This window comes from Aotus nancymaae, unplaced genomic scaffold, assembly GCF_030222135.1.
Source record: "Aotus nancymaae isolate 86718 unplaced genomic scaffold, 86718_ANA_hifiasm-v0.15.2.pri h1tg000108l, whole genome shotgun sequence".
In the NCBI taxonomy this organism is placed as follows: domain Eukaryota; kingdom Metazoa; phylum Chordata; class Mammalia; order Primates; family Aotidae; genus Aotus; species Aotus nancymaae.
Window position 1 is genome coordinate 30,714,319 of NW_026988523.1, and position 21,564 is coordinate 30,735,882.

At 43.8% G+C, this 21,564-nt stretch overlaps 1 protein-coding gene across 9 annotated transcripts in view; it reads left to right on the plus strand.

Moving 5' to 3' along the window:
- GABPB2 (GA binding protein transcription factor subunit beta 2) overlaps positions 1-20,494 on the plus strand; it is a 38,668-nt gene extending 18,174 nt beyond the window's left edge. For 7 of the 9 annotated variants that reach the window (XM_012462647.3, XM_012462645.3, XM_012462646.3 and 4 more), the window contains 4 exons: positions 2,938-3,088; positions 13,962-14,132; positions 18,789-18,913; positions 19,351-20,494. In XM_012462647.3, the coding sequence (XP_012318070.1) occupies positions 2,938-3,088; positions 13,962-14,132; positions 18,789-18,913; positions 19,351-19,650 (747 nt within the window). In that variant the 3' untranslated portion in view covers positions 19,651-20,494. The remainder of the gene's footprint in view (positions 1-2,937; positions 3,089-13,961; positions 14,133-18,788; positions 18,914-19,350) is intronic. The other 2 variants (XM_012462651.2, XM_012462652.2) reach the window with 1 other exon arrangement.
- Positions 20,495-21,564: the final 1,070 nt, after the last annotated feature.

Consider the following 21,564-nt stretch of genomic DNA (forward strand, 5'->3'; position numbering starts at 1 on the left):
TTGGGAGGCTGAGGCAGGAGAATTGCTTGAACCTGGGAGGCGTGGGTTGCAGTGAGCCAAGATTGCACCACTGCACTCCAGCCTGGGTGACAGAACGAGACTCCGGCTCTACAAAAAAAAAAGAAAAAAATAGCTATTTCTGCTTCATTTTCCGTTTTATTTGTTTGTTTTTTGTTTTTTGACAGATGGCCTATAGACTATAGTTAGCCCCTTCAACTTTCAATTCTTTGTTTAGAGCCCTTTCATAACTGGACTTTTTTTTTTTTTTTTTTTTTTTTTTTGGTAGAAAGTGATCTATTTAGGGAGAGAGAAAAACAGGAGAAGGAGAGAGAAATAAACAGCTGACTCTCACAGTGAGTGAGAGAATCCAGAAAGATGGAATCCAGGAGAGGAAAGCAGCTTCCACACTGAGTAGAAGGGAATAGAGAAAGATGGAGTTTAGGAGGAGAAGACCAGCCTCCACCCACGAAGGGAGTGTTCGTGGAAGAGGACTCCAGAGGGGAAATCCAGGACAGAGAAAAACAGCTTCCACGAGCACAAGAGTGTTCGTGGAAGGGGATCCAAACATGGAGTCCCCATAACTGGACTTTTTAAAGTAGTGATTATGTTTGTAGAAAACTGCTTCTGCAAGTAATAAAATAAAATAAAATAAGCTACTTTTCACCAAAATTGAACAGCTATCCCTAGAAGCAAAAGTACAGCATATGGAGTGAGACTTTAAAATCTGGCACTTATTTATTTGCTTGTTATATATTCTCTTAGGAATTTCTTTGATAGCAGAATGGAACAAGTAGTTGGATAAAACTCTAGAGAATATTGTTCTCTGTAGATACTCTGCAGGGATCTCTTGCTAGCACACTGACTTGTAGATAATTAATCACAAAATATTAGTGTTGGAAATTACTTTTTAGACTATTCAAGCCAACTCCCTCATTTTTCTTTTTTCTTTTCTTTTGAGACGGAGTCTTGTTCTGTCACGTAGGCTGGAGTGCAGTAACATTATCTCGGCTCACTGCGACCTCTGCCTCCCGGGTTCAAGCAGTTCTCCTGCCTGAGCCTCCCAAGTAGCTGGGATTACAGGCGCCCACCACCATGCCCAGCTGATATTTTTCTTTTCTGTTTTTTGAGACAGAGTCTCACTTTGTCTCCCAGGCTGGAGTGCAATGTCACGATCACAGCTCACTGCAACCTCTGCCCACCCCCAGGTTCAAGCAATTCTCCTGCTTCAGCCTCTTGATTAGCTGGGATTATAGGTGCCTGCCACCGTGCCGGCTAATTTTTGTATTTAGTAGAGATGGGGTTTCACTATGTTGGCCAGGCTGGTCTCAAACTCCTGACCTCAAGTTATCCACCCGCCACAGCCTCCCAAAGTGCTGGGATTACAGGTGTGAGCCACCGCACCTGGCCCGACTCCCTCATTTTTCAAATGAAAAAACCAAGATCCAGAGAGGTTAAATGAATTATCTAGAAGTTTTTGCAAATAACATACCTTTGCTTTCTACTACCTTTGCTTTTCTGAACTAGAACAAGCTTTGAAAGAAGCCTAACAACTCTGTTGGCCTGGTCTGAAAAAAAAATTGTAGTCTTTTCTTGGCTCACAACAAGCTCTGCCTCCCAGGTTCAAGCGATTCTCCGGTCTTAGCCTCCCAAGTATCTGGGATTATAGACATGCGCCACCATGCCCAGCTAATTTTGTATTTTTAGTAGAGACGGGGTTTCTCCATGTTGGTCAGGCTAGTCTTGAACTCCCAACCTCAGGAGATCCGCCTGCCTCAGCCTCCCAAAGTGCTGGGATTATAGGCATGAGCCACCATGCCTAGCTAAAAATGGTAGTCTTTTTTTTTTTTTGAGTCAATGTCTCACTCTGTTGCCCAAGCTGGCGTGCAGTGGCGTGATCTTAGCTCACTGCAACCTCCACCTCCTGGATTCAAGCGATTCTCCGGCCTCAGCCTCCGGAGTAGCTGGGACTACAGGTGTGCACCACCACACCCAGCTAATTTTTTGTATTTTTAGTAGAGATGGGTTTCACTATGTTGGCCAGACTGGACTTGAACTCCTGACCTCCTGATCTGCCTGCCTCAGCCTCCCAAAGTGCTGGGATTACAGGCGTGAGCCACCACACCCAGCCCTAAAAATGGTAGTCTTAATGAGAACTCTGAGCTCCCTGGGACACTGTGTATAGGAAGTAGTTCTGCTTGATGGAGCATTGGGGTGGGAGTGAAGTATGCTGTTCAGTAACTGTGTAACTAAAGCTAATAAGTGTTCTTGGGCTGGGCACGGTGGCTCATGCCTGTAATCCCAGCACTTTGGGAGGAAGAGGTAGGTAGATCGCCTGAGCTCAGGAGTTTGAGACCAGGCTGGGCAACATGGCAAAACCCCATCTCTACTAAAAATACAAAAAATTAGCTGGGTGTGGTGGCACACGCCACCCAGCTACTCGGGAGGCTGAGGCATGAGAATTGCTTGAACCCAGGAGGCAGAGGTTGCCGTGAGCTGAGATCACGCCACTGCACTCCAGCCTGGGCCACTAAGTGAGACTCTGTCTTAAAAAAATAAAATAAGCCAGGCACGGTGGCGCATGCCTGTAGTCCCAGCTATTCGGGAGGCTGAGGCTGGAGGATCTCTTGAGTCCAGGAGTTCTGGGCTGTAGTGCGCTATGCCGATCGGGTGTCCGCACTAAGTTCGGCATCAATATGGTGACCTCCCGGGAGCGGGGGACCACCAGGTTGCCTAAGGAGGGGTGAACTGGCCCAGGTCGGAAACGGAGCAGGTCAAAACTCCCGTGCTGATCAGTAGTGGGATCACGCCTGTGAATAGCCACTGCACTCCAGCCTGGGCAATGTAGTGAGACCCCATCTCTTTTTTAAAAACATAAATAAATAAAAGAAAAAAGCTAATAAGTATTCTTACTTTGAAATATCCTGCCTTGTTTGGTAGGAAGCAATGCAGAATCAGGTGAATGCTAATCCAGAGAGAGCCAACCTTGTGACTAACCCTGTGACTATGGCTGCTCCATTCGTCTTCACGTCAGGAGAGGTTGTTAACCTGGCTAGCCTTGTGTCTTCAACCAACAGCAAAACAATCTCAGGTAATGTTCTGATAACATGACATTTACTTTAGACTCAAAAATGCACAGAACCTAGATTTTCCTAGAAATGAATGGATACCCTGTCTAATATCCACTCCCTAATTAAAATGTGCCCAAAGCAGAAGATTTGTAATAGATTTCAAAGCAAAGGTACTTATTCTTTCTGGGGAAGGGAAGATCATACATAGGAATTATAAAGGAATGCTTACTGCGTTAAAAGTAAAATATTCTGGCCTGGCACAGTGGCTCATATCTGTAATCCCAGTGCTTTGGGAGGCCAAGGTGGGAAGATTGCTTGAGGTCACCCTGGACTGGGCAACATGGCAAGACCCCATCCTCTACCAAAAATAAATTAGGTGGGCATGGTGATGCATACATGTAGTCTCAGCTACCAGGGGACTGACATGGGAGTATCTCATGAGCTCAGGAGTTGGACTTACTGTGAGCTATGATTGTGCCATGTACTCCAGCATGGGTGACAGCAAGACCCTGTCTCAAACAAAAAAAAAAAGGAAAATATTGAAGGGTTATACCTAGACCAAAAATGAAAATATAAAGGTGCTTCAATATGGTACTGATAAGGAGAATAACCATTAATAGTTTAAAGCAGTAACAAAGCAGAATAAACATAAGTAGCTTTTGGGGTACTGATATAAAAGAGGTAAATGTGATTATCTGAATAAAGTTTAAGAGTCTGGATTTGTTCTTGAGTGCATATATAAAAAGAAAATAGAGAAAAGTACTTGGTGTTGATCTTTTGAGACTTGTATGTTTTCAACAGAAACTTCTATCTAAAAATGAATGATTTATTTTCAGCATCTCCTTTTACAAATATTTGTTTACCATGAAATAACATGTGTCCTCATTTAAATAAATTTTCCAGTTGACTATTGGTTTCTTTTTCTGTTTCTAACTTTTATTTGAAAATAACAGTATTCTTAGTTAAGTTTGTATAATATCAAAGGAAAGATCTTGACTAAGCTATTGTTATTGAGAGGTAGTGTGGTAAAAGAGAAGAAGCAGGCCGGGCGCGGTGGCTCAAGCCTGTAATCCCAGCACTTTGGGAGGCCGAGGCGGGTGGATCACGAGGTCAAGAGATCGAGACCATCCTGGTCAACATGGTGAAACCCCGTCTCTACTAATACAAAAAATTAGCTGGGCACGGTGGCGCGTGCCTGTAATCCCAGCTACTCAGGAGGCTGAGGCAGGAGAATTGCCTGAACCCAGGAGGCGGAGGTTGCGGTGAGCCGAGATCGCGCCATTGCACTCCAGCCTGGGTAACGAGCGAAACTCCGTCTCAAAAAAAAAAAAAAGAGAAGAAGCAACGCATGTAATATACACAGAATTTTGGAATCAGTATTGTGTTCAAATAATTATTCGTTCACTAGCTGCTTGACCTCAGGAAAACTACATACTTCTCTATGCCTTGTTTACTTATCTGTAAAACTGGGATATAATAATGTCTACTTTATGAGGTTGTTGTGAGAGTTTAAGATTTTGTATTTCAGGGTCCATTTTGTAGCAGGGCTTCAATAATAGCTATTAAATAATTTCTTAGCAAAGTTTCACCCTGACATGCCCACAAGGGGGCAATGTGATCTTCATTTTATAGGCTATCAACAGTTACTTAAAATAATTTTGCATTCTGGCTGGGTGCAGTGGCTCACGCCTGTAATCCCAGCACTTTGGGAGGCTGAGGCGGTTGGATAACAAGGTCAGGAGTTCAAGACCAGCCTGGCCAACATGGTGAAATCCTGTCTCTTAAAAAAAAATTAAATAAATAAATTTGCATTCAGCTGGATGATACAAAAACTTTATATTAAATTTATATATACATGTACTCAGAACATTCACAATCTTTTGGATTCATATTGCTTCAGTCACGCTGATTAAAACAACTATTCTTATATTCTAAAAGTATTTTGTAGCCAATAAAGTTTTATATGCTCACAAACCTGTGAAAAGAGCTACAGTTGGTCTTTAATCTAACTACGGAAATTCTCCAGATCCTGATGTGGAATGATAAGCAAAGTTAAACACATTCAGAATAGAGATTCTTTGCTTTGGTTCCCATGGGCCAATATCATGTTTGTCATGTAGCTTCTGGCAGACCTACTTGACTTTCCTCTTTATGTCGATAACTGCAAATTGAAATTGCTAAACTATCATATAATAGAGCTGACCTCCCCAATGTCACCTTATTCATAAAGCAGTTCTACCTAGCTATCCCTCCTTAGTGTTTAATCAGTGTAGATAAAGGAAAGGAGGACATTTATAAGACAAATTCAGGTCTTATAAGTGTTAGTCAACTGGCTTAAAGGATATATATATATTTTTTTAGATGGAGTCTCGCTCTGTTGCCCAGGCTGGAGTGCAGTGGCATGATCTCGGCTCACTGCAGCCTCTGTCTGACTCCCAGGTTCAAGCAATTCTCCTGCCTCAGCCTCCCCAGTAGCTGGGACTATAGGCATGTGCTGCCACGCCTGGCTTATTTTTGTGTTTTTAGTAGAGATGGGGTTTCACCATGTTGGCCAGGATGGTCTTGATCTCCTGACCTCGTGATCTGCCTGCCTCAGCCTCCCAAAGTGCTGCAATTACAGATGTGAGCCACCACACTGGCCCCAAGGATATTCTTTTCTGAAACGGTGAGTGGGCTTCTTGTTTCCCATCATCCAATAATATTTTTAATAATTGAAGGAGCTTTCATTCTAGTGTATAGAATGAAGGCTGCTCCAATAAAAAAAAATTTTTTTTTTTTTTTTTTTTGAGACAGAGTTTCACTCTTGTTACCCAGGCTGGAGTGCAATGGCGTGATCTCGGCTCACCGCAACCTCCGCCTCCTGGGTTCAGGCAATTCTCCTGCCTCAGCCTCCTGAGTAGCTGGGATTACAGGCAGGCGCCACTGTGCCCAGCTAATTTTTTGTATTTTTAGTACAGATGGGGTTTCACCATGTTGACCAGGATGGTCTCGATCTCTTGACCTTGTGATCCACCCACCTCGGCCTCCCAAAGTGCTGGGATTACAGGCGTTAGCCACCACGCCCGGCCCCAAAAAAATTTTTTTAAAGCCTTAGATTTATTTTAAGATTTTGTTTTAGACTTAGATTTTTAAAAAGATTTTTCAAAAGTTTTTTTTGTTTTTGTTTTTGTTTGAGACAGAGTCTCACTCTGTCACCCAGACTGGAGTGCAGTGGCACGATCTCAGCTCACTACAAGATCCAACCTCCACTTCTGGGGTTCAAGTGATTCTCATGCCTCAGCCTCCTGAGTAGCTGGGATTACAGGCCCATGCCCAGCTAATTTTTGTATTTTAAGTAGAGATGGGGGTTTCACCATGTTGTCCAGGCTGGTCTCGAACTCCTGACCTCGGGGATCCACCCACCTCAGCCTCCCAAGTACTGGGATTACAGGTGTGAGCCACTGCACCCAGCCGATTTTTTTTAAGTATTAAAAATTATATACATATATGTAGTATTATATATTTATGTATTATACATATATTTATATAAAGAATTAACTGGCTGGGCGCAGTGGCTCACACCTGTAATCCCAGCACTTTGGGAGGCCAAGGCAGGTGGACTACGACGTCAGGAGTTCAAGACCAGATTGGCCAACATGGTGAAACCTCGTCTTTACTAAAAAAAAAAAAAAATTAGCTGGGCATGGTGGCTCGTGACTGTAATCCCAGCTACTTGGGAGGCTGAGGTAGGAGAATCGCTTGAACCAGGACCCAGGAGGCAGAGGTTGCAGTGAGCCGAGATCGCGCCACTGCTCTCCAGCCTGGGCTACAGAGTGAGACTCCATCTCAAAAAAAAAATAAATAAATGAAAGTATCATAGGATTGTTATTTTAGTAGATATTTTTGATACCAAAATCTGAATTGCAAAGTTTGTTTTCAAATTTTCCATTCATGGCCAGGGATGGTGGGTCACACCTGTGATCCCAGCACATTGGGAAGCCAAGGCAGGCAGGTCGCTTGAGTTCAGGAATTCAAGACCAGCCTGGGCAACATGACGAAACCCTGTCTTTACAATAAATAGAAAAAATTAGTGAGGCATGGTGGTATGGGCCTATAGTCCCAGCTACTTGGGAGGCTGAAGCAGGAAGATCACTTGAGTCTGGGAGGCAGCAGTTGCATTGTGAGCCAAGATCATGTCAGTACATTGCAGCCTGGGTGACAGAGTGAGACTGTGTCTCAAAAAAACCCAAAATGTCTATTTATGACTAAGGATATCAATCATCATCAGTGCCACCGTCAAACTGCAGGGATTTGGGAATGCAGACTAATCTAAACATTAATCAGGATAAAACAAAGTTACAAAGGTGAATTTCCTGTTTCTGCACAATCATGAGATGCATTCCAAATTAAATATAAATAGGCTGGGCAAGGTGGCTCACACCTGTAATCCCAGCACTTTGGAAGGCTCGTGGATCACTTGACATCAGGGTTTGAGACCAGCCAGGCCAAAATGGTGAAATCCTGTCTCTACTAAAAATTCAAAAATTAGCCTGGCATGGTGGCACATGCCTGTAATCCCTGCTACTTGGAAGGCTAAGGCAGGAGAATGACTTGAACCCAAGAGGCTGAGATTGCAGTGAGCCAAGATCACAGCACTTCACTCCAGCCTGAGCAGTAGAGTGAGAGCCCACCCTGTCTCAAAAAAAAAAAAAGAACAAAAATATAAATAGCTTTATATATTGGTTCATAAAGAACATAAATTTTGGAATCAAATGAATTAGATAGCTTTATATTGGTTCATAAAGAATATAAATTTTGGAATCACATGAATTAGGTTCTAATCTGGGCTTTGACACTTAATAGCTATATGACCTTAAGCAAGTTACTTTGTTTTTCTGGTTCTAGTTTTCACTAACTCATTGAGACTATGTATCTTATCATAGCACACCCTCCTAAATCCTGGTCTAAAGAGTTTATTTATATAAACTTCTGAATAGGTAACAAGTTTCACTGATATGCTTTTATGTTTCCAAAAATGTGCATGTGAAGCATCCATGCACATTTTGCTTCATTTAATACTGGGTTTTACATTGAGGAGAAGGAGGCAATTAACATTTTTTGAACAATGAAATACTTTATTTTCCTATAATTCACTCAAATGAGTCTAAGGAAACAGTTTGCACTATCGGTTTTCAGTTTCAATTGTATATGTCCTAATATTCAATCTGATTTTTTTTTTTTAATTGAGGTGGAGTCTTGCTCTGTCGTTCAGGCTGGAGTACAGTGGTGCAATCTCGGCCCACTGCAACCTCCTCTGCCTGACTTAAAGCAATTCTAGTGCCTCGGCCTCCCGAGTAGCTGGGACTACAGCCGTGCTCCACCATGCCCAACTAATTTTTTTGTATTTTTAGTAGAGATGGGTTTTGCCATGTTGCCCAGGCTGGTCTCAAACTCCTAACCTCAGGTGATCGGCCAACCTTGGCCTCCCAAAGTGCTGGGATTACAGGTGTGAGCCACTGCACCCAGCTCTAAACCTGATTTTTCATAAATTCTTTCTTAATTTTGCTATTGAGGTGAAGTTGGGTGAGTTCTGTCCGAATCAAAGGAAGAGCACCCTTAGATTGGAACTGTTATGTGCTAAAGAAGCTATAATGTGACCGGGTGCAGTGGCTTATGCCTATAATCCCAACACTTTGGGGGGCCGAGGTAGGTGAATCACCTGAAGTCAGAAGTGTAAGAGCAGCGTGGCCAACATGGCGAAACCCCCTCTCTACTAAAAATACAAAAATCAGCCGAGCATGGTGGCAGGTGCCTGTAATCCAAGCTACTTGGGAGGCTGAGGCAGGAGAATCACTTGAACACCCAGGAGGCGGAGGTTGCAGTAAGGGGAGATGGCACCACTGCACTCCAGCCTGGGCTGCTTTTCTCAAAAAGCAGTTTTACCTAGATATTTACCATTAGTTTAGCTGGGTGGCCCACCTGTTGCTTGGCCTACTTGAACTTGTAATTATAAGAGCCCTGTGGCCAGGCACAGTGGCTCACGCCTGTAATCCCGGCACTTTGGGAGGCTGAGGTGGGTGGATCACGAGGTCAGGAGTTTGAGACCAGCCTGGCTGAGATGGTGAACCCTCACCTCTACTAAAAATACAAAAATTAGCCAGGCAAACTCGTGGACCCCTGTAATCCCAGCTACTCAGGAGGCTGAGGCAGGGGAATTGCTTGAACCCAGGAGACAGAGGTTGCAGTGACCTGAGATCACGCCACTGCACTCTAGCCTGGACGAGCAAGACTCCATCTCAAAAAAAAAAAGGCTGGGCGCGGTGGCTCACGCCTGTAATCCCAGCACTTTGGGAGGCCGAGGCAGGTGGATCACAAGGTCAAGAGATCGAGACCATCCTGGTCAATATGGTGAAACCCCGTCTCTACTAAAAATACAAAAAATTAGCTGGGCATAGTGGCGCGTGCCTGTAATCCCAGCTACTCAGGAGGCTGAGGCAGGAGAATTGCCTGAACCCAGGAGGCGGAGGTTACGGTGAGCCGAAATCGTGCCATTGCACTCCAGCCTGGGTAACAAGAGCGAAACTCCGTCTCAAAAAAAAAAAAAAAAAGGCTTAGAGAGAGAGAGTGTGTATGTGTGTGTTTTAACTGTAATAAAATAAAAACAGCCTCTTCTAGGCCGCGAGTGGTGGCTCACACCTGTAATCACAGCACTTTGGGAGGTCAAGGTGGGTGGATCACCTGAGGTCAGGAGTTGAGAGCAGCCTGGCCAACATGGCGAAACCCTCTGTCTACTGAAAATTCAAAAATTAGCCAGACGTGGTGGTGGGTGCCTATAATCCCAGCTACTCAGAGGCTGAGGCAGGAGAATCACTTGAACCTGGGAGGTGGAGGTTGCAGTTGAGTTGAGATCAAGCCATTGCACTCCAGCCTGGGCAAAAAGAGCTAAACTCCACTCCAAAAAAACCAAAAACAATCAAACAAAAGAAACACAGCCTTTTTTTTTTTTTTTTTCTGGAACAAGGAACTATGGAAAAACATAGCCTTTTCTAAAAGAATTATTATTATTATTGGTTTTTTGTTTTTGGAGACAGTCTTGCTCTGTCGCCCAGGCTGGATGGAGTGTAATGGCACAATCTGGGCTCACCTCAACCTCTGCCTCCTAGGTTCAAGCAATTCTCCTGCCTCAGCCTCCCAAGTAGCTGGGATTACAGGAACCCACCACCATGCCCGGCTAATTTTTGTATTTTTAGTAGAGACGGGGTTTTGCCATGTTGGCCAGGCTGGTCTCGAACTCCTGACCTCAGGTGATCTGCCTGCCTCAGCCTTCCAAAGTGCTGGGATTACAGGCATGAGCCACCACTCCTGGCCTATTTTTTGTTTGTTTTTGTTTTTGTTTTTCTGAGACAGAGTCTCGTTTCGTCGCCAGGCTGGAGTGCAGTGGTGCAATCTCGGCTCACTGCAACTTCCACCTCCCACGTTCAAGTGATTCCTTGCCTCAGCCTCCCAAGTAGCTGGGAGTACAGGTGCACACCATCATGCCCAGCTAATTTTTATAATTTTAATAGAGATGGGGTTTCATCATATTGGTCAGGCTGGTCTTGAACTTTTGACCTCAGGTGATCCACCCACCTTGGCCTCCCAAAATGTTGGGGGATTATAGACTTGAGCCACCACACCCAGCCTAAAAAACTTACTGATGACTTATAGTCATTTATATATATTCCAACCTTCAAGAAGGATATATATTTAAAAAATTAAAAATTGCTTGTTCTTTGTTTCACTTAGGAGGATTTGTGAGTTCTTACACAGCAGTATTTGGTATGAAAGGTTGAGTGAGGAAAAAGGCATGAACTACAAAGGAAAATTTGGGAATAGGCTGTAGCTGAATCTTACTCTGCATAGAGTCATTTGATAAGACATAGGGTACTTCTGGAGGTCAAGCATGGTATACCATTCAGACCGTTTGGTTCTCTGGGTATTTTATGAGAGCATTAGAATAAAATTGGTTTACTCTGTGTGTGTGTGTGTGTGTGTAGGAGAAGAAAAAAGAATAACATTGGGATATTGTCACTACCTCCATCCCCATCCGCACTCCCATAGTCATCATCCAAAAGCTTTAATTAAAATAGTTTGTAAGCAGGGCTCGGTGGCTCACGCCTGTAATCCCAACACTTTGGGGGGCTGAGGCAGGTGGATCACTTGAGGTCAGGAGTTTGAGACCAGCCTGGCCAATGTGGCAAAACCCTGTCTGTACTAAAAATACAAAAAAATTAGCCAGCCATGGTGGCAGGTGCCTGTAATCTCAGCTACTTGAGAGGCTGAGACAGGAGAATCACTTGAACCTGAGAGGCAGAGGTTGCAGTGAGCTGAGATTGCACTACTGCACTCTGCCTGGGCAACAGAGTGAGACTCTATCTCAAAAAAAAAAAAAAAAAAAATGGTTTGCAGCTTGAGGATGAATTACTTACTATGCAAGTAATTCATCTTTCTTTCTTTTTTTTTTTTTTTTGAGACGGAGTTTCGCTCTTGTTACCCAGGCTGGAGTGCAATGGCACGATTTCAGCTCACCGCAACCTCCGCCTCCTGGGTTCAGGCAATTCTCCTGCCTCAGCCTCCTGAGTAGCTGGAATTACAGGCACACGCCACTATGCCCAGCTAATTTTTTGTATTTTTAGTAGAGACGGGGTTTCACCATGTTGACCAGGATGGTCTCGATCTCTTGACCTTGTGATCCACCCGCCTCAGCCTCCCAAAGTGCTGGGATTATAGGCGTGAGCCACCGTGCCTGGCCCCCGTAATTCATCTTTTTAAGGAATATCTGAAATTTAAATGTATAAACCAGTTGAATTACCTAATCACATCAAAAAAGGATTCTCTGCTCTGTGGAAGGATTTTCTTTAAGGAATGTTAAATAGGAGTTTCCTTAAGTATTTTGCAGATAACTGACTTTTTTCTTTTAATTAAAAAAAAAAAAAAAAAGGCCAGGCACGGTGGCTCACTCCTGTAATCCAGCACTTTGGGAGGCTGAGGCGGGCAGATCATGAAGTCAGGAGATTGAGACCATCCTAGCTAACGTGGTGAAACCTTGTCTCTACTAAAAATACAAAAAATTAGCCAGGCGTGGTGGCACATGCCTGTAATCCCAGCTACTCGGGAGGCTGAGGCAGAAGAATCGCTTGAATCTGGGAGGCGGAGGTTGCAGTGAGCCAAGATCACACCACTGCACTCCAGCCTGGGTGACAGAGCCAGACTCCATCTTAAAGAAAAAAAAAAAAGATGAGGTCTTCCTGTGTTGCCCAGGCTGGGCTCAAAGTACTGGGCTCAAGCAGTTCTCCTACCTCGGTCTCCCAAAGTGCAGGGACTACAGTTGTGAGCCACCCTGCTTGGCCTGACAACTGACTCTCTTTTTTGGGGGGGCGGATACATAGTCTCTGTCACCCAGGCTGGAGTGCAGTGGCACAATTTCTGCTCACTGCAACCTCTGCCTCCTGGGTTCAAGGGATTCTTCACCTCAGCCTCCCAAGTAGCTGGGACTACAGGCACCTGCCACCACACCTGGCTAATTGTTTTGTATTTTGTAGTAGAGATAGGATTTCACCATGTTGGCCAGAACTCCTGACCTCAGGTGATCTGCCTGCCTCGGCCTACCAGAGTGCTGGGGTTACAGGCATTAGCCACTGTGCTCAGCTAATTTTTTGTATTTTTAGTAGAGACAGGGTTTAACCATCTTAGCCAGAATGGTCTCAATCTCCTGACCTTGTGATCTGCCCACCTCAGCCTCCCAAAGTGCTGGGATTATAGGCATGAGCCACTGTGCCTGGCCTTTTTTTTTTCCTTTTGAAATATCCCTGTTTTCTTTTCTTTTTTTTTCTTGAGATGGAGCCTTGCTGTGTCACCTAGGCTAGAGTGCAGTGGCACAGTCTCAGCTCACTGCAACCTCTGCCTCAGGGGTTCAAGCAATTATCCTGCCTCAGCCTCCCAAGCAGCTGGGATTACAGGTGCTCACCACCACGTCTGGCTAATTTTTGTATTTTTAGTAGAGACAAGGTTTCATCATGTTGGCCAGGCTAGTCTTGAACTCCTGACCTCAGGTGACCTGCCCATCTCAGCCTCCCAAAGAGCTGGAATTACAACCGTGAGCCGCCATGTCCAGCCATTTTAGACTTTCAAGATATTTCTTGAAAAAAAAGGTTTCCAATATCAAATATGTTGGGGAAACAGCATATCTGGTTTTTTTGTTTGTTTTTTGAGCCTTGTCTCGCTCTGTCGCCCAGGCTGGAGTGTAGTGGCTCCATCTTGGCTCACTATAACCTCTGTCTCCCAAGCTCAAGCTATTCTCATGCCTCAGCCTCCGAAGTAGCTGTGACCACAGACGCATGCTACCATGCCTGACTAATTTTTGTCCTTTTAGCAGAGACAGGATTTTGCCATGTTGGCCAGGCTGGTCTTGAACTACTGGCCTCAAGCGATTCACCCATGTTGGCCTTCCAAAGTGCTGGGATTACAGGTGTGAGCCACCATGGCAAGCCGAAACAATGTTATCTTACACCTGTTGGGGAATCATAATGCTTATTAGTCTGTTGAAGTATATGATACTTCCTACAAAACAAACAAGTTTAAGCATATTTAAACCAGAATTTTAAAAACATATTTATACATAGAACCAATCTTTAGTGAAAGTTAGTAACACCTCAGTGAACACATTTTATAAAATACTGTTTTAATGTATTCTCTATTTTCTTTTCCCCTCTGACTTAGCATTATTCACAAAAGCTTATGCAAACTGTTGAATCTCACTTTTTTTTTTCTTCAAAATTTCCTCAAATGTTATCAGGTTCAAGGAGGTTGAAATTGCTATACTCCTATTTTTTAAAAAAAAATCTCAAATTTTAAATTTACTTTTGTCATCTCTAGCTAATTCAGAGGAAATTATAGAGGGAAATTCTGTTGACTCATCAATCCAGCAAGTAATGGGGAATGGAGGCCAGAGGGTCATCACCATAGTGACTGATGGAGTCCCTTTGGGTATCCCTACTGGAGGCATTGGCCAGCCATTTATTGTAACTATGCAAGATGGACAGCAAGGTGAGTTATCTGTTGTAGACAATGGTTTATTAAAAGATATTTTAGATACTCCATACCCACCTAAAAATGAGGCATTAAGACGAATAGTGGGAGTGGGAGACTACCAGATGCAAGTTGGGGCAAAGAAGCTCTGAAAAAGAAAAAGAAACAGAACCAGGCTGGCAAAGGTAATAGCCTAATATGTATAAAATCTGTAGTAAAAACCAGTTTATCTGCTGGGAAAAAGAACAAATAATATGAACCAGTAGTTCACCGAAAAAAAATGTATCGATGGCTCTTAAAAATATGAAAATAGGCCAGGTGATGTGGCTCACAATTGTAATCCCAGCACTTTCGGAGGCTGAGGCAGGCGGATCACTTGAGGTAAGGAGTTCAAGACCAGCCTGGCCAACATGACAAAACCCCATCTCTACTAAAAATATAAAAAGTAGCCAGGCATGGTGGCATGCCTGTAGTCCCAGCTACTCAGGAGGCTGAAATAGAAGGATCACTTGAGCCCAGGAGGTTGAGGCTGTAGTGAGCCATGATTGTGCCACTGCACATTAGCCTGAGTGACAGAGTGAGACTGTCTCAAAAAAAAAAAGGAAATAAAGAAAAAGAAAATATATGTAATCCCAGCACTTTAGGAGGCCAAGGCGGGTGGATCATGAGGTCAAGAGATCAAGACCAATCTGGCCAACATGGTGAAACCCTGTCTCTACTAAAAATACAAAAATTAGCTGGGCATGGTGGCATGTACCTGTAATCCCAGGTACTTGGTAGGCTGAGGCAGGAGAATCACTTGAACCCAGGAGGTGGAGGATGCAGTAAGCCAAGATTACGCCACTGCACTCCAACCTGACGACAGAGCGAGACTCTGTCTCAAAAAAAAAAAAAAAAGAAAAAATATATTCAAACTACTTCATTCATAATAAGAGAAGTGGATATAAATACTGCACTGAGATACCATTATAACACTATGTTGTTAAAAGTGTAGGGAAACAAGCACTCTTATAAATCACTTGTGAGGGTGCAAATTAATGGATCCTCTAAAAAGGATATTGGCAATATCTGTAGGTATTAATGATGTACATAAAGATGTACCTTTTGGTTTTTTGGTTTGTTTGAGATGGAGTCCCTCTCTGTTGCCCAGGCTAGAGTGTGGTGGCAGGATCTTGGCTTACTGCAGCCTCCACCTACCTGGTTCAAGCGATTCTCATGCCTCAGCCTCCTGAGTAGCTGGGACTATAGGTGCACACCACCACGGCCAGTTTATTTTTGTGTATTTTTAATAGAGACAGGGTTTCACCATGTTAGCCAGGCTGGTCTCAAACTCCTAACCTGAAGTGATCCTCTGGCCTCCGCCTCCCAAAGTGCTGGGATTATAGCCATGAGCCATCATACCTGGTCAAGATATACCTTTTGGTTAAACAGTTCTTTTTTCTTGTTTGTGTGTGTAACTGGGTCTTGTTCTGTTACCTGGGCTTGTATGCAGTGGTGTGATCGTGGCTCACTGCAGCCTCGACCTCCTGGGCTCAAGCCGTCCTCCCACCTCAGCCACCTGAGTAGCTGGAGCTACAGTTGCATGCCACCATGGCCCGCTATATTCAGACTGAGGCTATATATTAGTATACTGGGCATAACATTAGTTGCTTCCAGGGAAGGCAACTGGGTACTAAGGATGGGTGGAGGCTTTTCAATGTATATGCTTTTATAACCTTGAGTTTTTTAATTATTTAATGTATCAGTTATTCAGAAAAGACATAATTAAAATGTTTTGAAAAGAGGAAGCCCATCACTACAACTCCATGCCTTAAAAATACTGGAGGTTGGTCAGGCATAATGGCTCACATACGTAATCCTGTAATTCTAGCACTTTGGGAGATGAAGGCAGGAGGATTTCTTGAGGCCAACAATTCCAGACCAACAGGGACAACATAGCAAGACCCCCAGGCTGGAGTGCAATGGAGCCATCTCAGCTCACTGCAACCTCTGCCTCAACCTTTCAAGTGATCCTCCTGCCTCAGCCTCCCAAGTAGCTGGGACTACAGGCGCGTGCCACCATGCCCGGATGATTTTTTTAATTTTTAGTAGAGACAGGGTTTCATCGTGTTAGCCAGGATGGTCTTGATCTCCTGACCTTGTGATCCTCCCGCCTCAGCCTCTCAAAGTGCTGGGATTACAGGCATGAGCCACCATGCCTGGCCTCTACAGAACTGTTTTAAAAAATAGCCTGGTTGGTGGCACATGCTTATAGTTCCAACTACTCAGGAGGTTTTGGCAGGAGAATCACTTGACCCCAGAAGCTCAAGGTTGTAGTAAGCTGTGATTTTGTCACTGCACTCCAGCCTGGGCAACAGAACAAAACATTGTCTCTAAAAAATAAAAATATATATTGGAGGTTGAAAAGAAGGGTACTGGTATAATTTCCTTTTTTAATGTCACTAAAATTTTGACTTGGCTTAAATGATTGTGGGGATTTATGATTTTTTTGAGATCAAGTCTCGCTCTGTTGCCCAGGCTGGAGTGCAATGTTGAGGTCTCAGCTCACTGCAACCTCCACCTCCCAGGTTACAATGATTCTGGGATTACAGGTGACCGCCACCACACCCAGCTAATTTTTGTATATTTAGTAGAGACGAGGTTTCACCATGTTGGCCAGGCTGGTCTCAACTCCTGACTTCGTGATCCGCCTGCCTTGGCCTCCCAAAGTGCTGGGATTACAGGCCTGAGCCACCGTGCCTGGCCTTTTTAAACTTTTTTGTACCGACTGAGTCTCACTATGTTGCCCATGCTAGGATTTATAATTTTTAAATTATTTGAACTGATGGATCAGGACGTATGGGAAGATAAAAATTAAATTTACAATCCAAACTTTGGTATTATAAATTCTAATTTATGCATTGCTAATATTTTTGTGAACATAGTTGTCAAAAATTTTAAGTTTTTAGGGCTCACCATGTTATCTCAGCCAGGATGGTTTTGATCTCCTGACCTCATGATCCACCCACCTCAGCCTCCCAAAGTGCTGGGATTACAGGCATGAGCCATCGTGCCTGGTCGGTATTATTACCTTTATTTTTTGAGATGGAGTCTAGCTCTGTTGCCCAGGCTGGAGTGCAGTGGCATGATCTCTGCTCACCACACCTCCACCTCCTGGGTTCAAGCGATTCTTCTGCCTCAGCCTCCCGAGTAGCTGGGACTACAGGCATGCGCCACCACACCTGGCTAATTTTTGTATTTTTAGTAGAGACTGGGTTTCAACATGTTGGCCAGGCTGGTCTCAAACTCCTGACCTCATGATCCACCCACCTCAGCCTCCCAAAGCGTTGGGATTACAAGCGTGAGCCACTGTGCCCGGCCAGTATTACCACTTTTTAAAAAACTTTTAGGCTGGGTACAGTGGCTCATGCCTGTTATCCCAGCACTTTGGGAGGCTGAGGCAGGCAGATCACCTGAGGTCAGGAGTTTGAGACCAGCCTGACCAACATGGAGAAACCCTGTCTTTAAAAAACAAAAACAAAACAAAAAAAAAAAACTTTTAGCTGGGCACGAATGTGCCTATCATTCCAGCTGCTCAGGAGGCTGAGGCAGGAGAATCACTTGAACCTGAGAGGCAGAAGTTGTGGTAAGCTGAGATCGCGCCATTGTACTTCAGCCTGGGCAATAAGAGCAAAACTCTGACTCAAAAAAAAAATCTTTTAGCCATTCTGACAGATGTGTAGTATGTCATTTGTGTTGTGTGTGTGTTGATCCTTCTCTCACTTATCTATGAGAAGAGAATTAATTTTAATTTAAGTACAGATAATGGCTAATGGCTTTTATTAGAGGTCTCAAAATATATAAGGACTTCAGACCTTCTTTTGACAGATCATTTCTGCAGGGTTTGTTTTTGGTTTTGTTTTTTTTTTTTTTCAGACAGGGTCTCACTCTGTCACCCAGGCTAGAGTGCAGTGGTGAGATCTTGGCTCACTACAGCCTCAACTTCCCAAGCTCAGGTGATCTTCCCACTTCAGCCTCCCAAGTAGCTGGAATTATAGGCACGCTCCACCATGCCTCGCTAATTTTTTGTATTTTTTTGCAGAGTCGGTGTTTACCATGTTGCCCAAGATGGTCAACATGGACTCAAGTGATCCTCCAACCTTGGCCTCTCAAAGTGCTAGAATTATAGGTGTGAGCCACCTCACCCTGCCATTTCTGGGCGAATTGATAAGCTAATTAGCCATAGCTGACCTAGAGTCAGATACCTTTATATAAGAGCCTCATGCTTGGGACTTACTTGCATGGCTTTCAAGACTGCAAATCTATACCCTTCCTTTTTGAGCCATTCTTAGTGCTCTATTAATCCTTTTTGTTTCTCCCTGAAGGGCCATGCCTTACCTGTTGATTCTAAAATTCAAAGAGATATGAAAAATAATATATCAGAAAATATATTTTACTTTCTCTTTCTTTGCTTTTTTGTTGAGATGGGGTCTTGCTGTGTTGCGTAGGCTAGTCTTAAACTCGTGGGCTCAAGAAGTCCTCCAGCCTTAACTGCCTGAGTAGCTAGGACTACAGGCACCCACCACTGCACCCAACCTAGAATATATTTTAGTTTATTTTCTAATTAAAAGCAAAGAAAACTTCTTTGTTTTATTATGTATTCATCATCTCCAATTGATGTCTTTTGGCTTGTAGTTCTAACTGTACCTGCTGGTCAGGTTGCAGAGGAGACTGTAATTGAAGAGGAAGTAGAAGAGAAGTTGCCACTAACAAAGAAACCAAGGATAGAAGAAATGACAAACAGTGTAGAGGAAAGCAAGGTAATGTTTTCAGGAGTGATGAAAAGAATTAAAAGCTGTAATTCTTAAGGCCTGAACCCTTCTTCATCTTTTTTTTTCCTTTTGACACAGAGTCTCTCTCTGTTGCCCAGACTGGAGTACAGTGGCACGATCTCAGCTCACTGTAACTTCTGCCTCCCAGGCTCAAGCAATTCTCCTACCTCAGCCTCCTGAGTAGCTGGGATTACAGGCAACTGCCACCATGCCTGGTTAATTTTTGTATTTTTTATTAGAGACGGGGTTTCACCATGTTGGCCAAACTGGTCTCAAAACTGACCTCAGGTAATCCACCCGCCTCCACTTCCCAAAGTGCTGGGATTATAGGCGTGAGCCACCTCACCTGGCCCATCTTTCTGTCTACCGTTTGCATAATTTATGATCAGGAATTTACCTGGTGATGACATGGCTTACTTTGACAGGAAGGCAATGAAAGAGAGCTACTACAGCAACAACTCCAGGAGGCTAATCGAAGAGCCCAGGAATACCGACACCAGCTCCTGCAGAAAGAGCAGGAAGCAGAACAGTACCGTCTCAAGCTGGAGGCCATAGCCCGACAGCAGCGCAATGGAGTTGATTTCACCATGGTTGAAGAGGTGTCTGAGGTAGATGCTGCAGTCGTCACAGAGGGCGCATTGGAAGAGAAAGAGACAAAAGTGACTGGGTCAGCAGGGACCAAAGAGCCTCACACTGGAGTTTCCATGGAAACTATTTCATCTTAATATGCAAGGGCCACAGTTTGCACTGTGTTCATAATATTCCTCTTTTAAAAAAAGAAAACATATAGAAGACAGACATTGTACAAAAAAATTAAGTGTCTTTAAGAAGAAAACTATAACAGGATACAATTCTTGGGCTCAGGAAGGTTCTCTGTGCAACTGGAAAATTCAAAACCATATTTAGGGAACATTTCTTCCAAGGGGCCAAAAGAATATGGACCAAATGTCTTAGATCACATCATTGCTTTAAGCATAGAGGTAAAAGAATACTGGCTGGGCGCTGTGGCTCACGCCTGTAATCCCAGCAATTTGGGAGGCCGAGGTGGGCGGATCACGAGGTCAGATCTCACTGCAACCTCTGCTTCCCGGGTTCAAAAGATTCTCCTGCCCCAGCCTCCCGAGTAGCTGAGATTACAGGCATGCACCACGAGGCCCATCTAATTTTGTATTTTTTAGTCGAGACGAGGTTTCTCCATGTGGTTAGTCTGGTCTCGAACTCCTGACCTCAGGCCTCCCAAAGTGCTGGGATTACAGGCGTGAGCCACCGCGCCCGGCCTAGACTCTAATTTTATAAAACTTTATTGAATTTTCTAAGTGTCATTTAGGAAATACTATGCTTTTCTGTGGCGCTTACATCTTACCCTCTTTTATGCAAATAAAAGGGGGGTTGGAGGTAAATCCTGATGTTTAGTTTTACTTCCATTGGATCTGGCATGAGGAAAGTGCTCTGTTTCCTTAAGCTGGGGTCTAGTACAGAGCTTTGTGCCTTATAGGGTGCTCAGTGTGTGCTGACAAAGGGAATAAGAACTATCAGTGCCATAAAATAAAGAACCAAAGATTCTGGCTACTTTGTTTTCCTCCTTTCTCTCCCACCATGCCTACACTTCCTCTGCCCAGATGCTTTTGGAAAGTGTTTAACTGCTGGGTTTTCTTTGTATGCCAGCATGGAGGCATGGAGTTTTTCCCAAAGAAAGGCAATATGGATGGAGAGAGAGAGGTTATGGACAGGTTACATTACAGAAGTTATTGCCTTTGAAATTGGGCCCTCATCATTCTAGACTTGCTTGCTTTGTTATAAATTAAAAGAAGAAATCAGTGGGAGATGTGCCAAATAAACGTTTGCATGACTGTTTAGAATATGGTTTTCTTAATTAGCAATCACGGGGAAAACATGCGTTTTTAATTTGGAAAAAATACTGACAGTTAACATGGTTCTGTTATCTTGATTAGTGAAATAATTTGCTGCAGTGTTCCAGAGGAGCAGAATCATTTGGGTCTCAAAATAGACTGAAAACTTAACTCCCCAAACCAAATTTAACAAATAGAATTGGTTATTAGAGATTTATAGGCAAAAATACCAGTTTGGTAATTAACCTTGGCTACTGGCCACCTTAGCTAGGTTTTCTCCATGGATCTGAGTACTGAACACTGCCCAGATGATCAGGGAATATTCTGGGCTGTTGAGGATGACAGGGAAATGTAAGGGGGAGTAGCCTAGGTAAGAGTGATGAAGAAATTGTTCTGTCTGCTGTCAAATAATCTTTTCCTCTTTGCGCTGTTTTTATTTTTTTCTGAGTCCCTTTGGGAACCAGGTGCTAACAAGAAGGTGTTAGGTGTGGGATTTCAAAGCCTTACTTTAACGATAAAGGAGCCAAGTATCATTTTAGATGTCTTTTATTTATGTTCTTTGTGTATATGTTGACTTTAATCCCTCTTCCCTCCACCCTGCCCATTAAGAGGGAGGAGGTTAATTCTGCAGATGATATTCAGGCCAAACCAGAGACTTACTATACAGTCACCACTTTTTGGGGGGAACTTTTTTTTCTTTTGAGACGGAGTTTCATTCTCGTTGCCCAGGCTGGAGTGCAATGGCATGATCTCGGCTCACCGCAACCTCCGCCTCCCAGGTTCAAATGA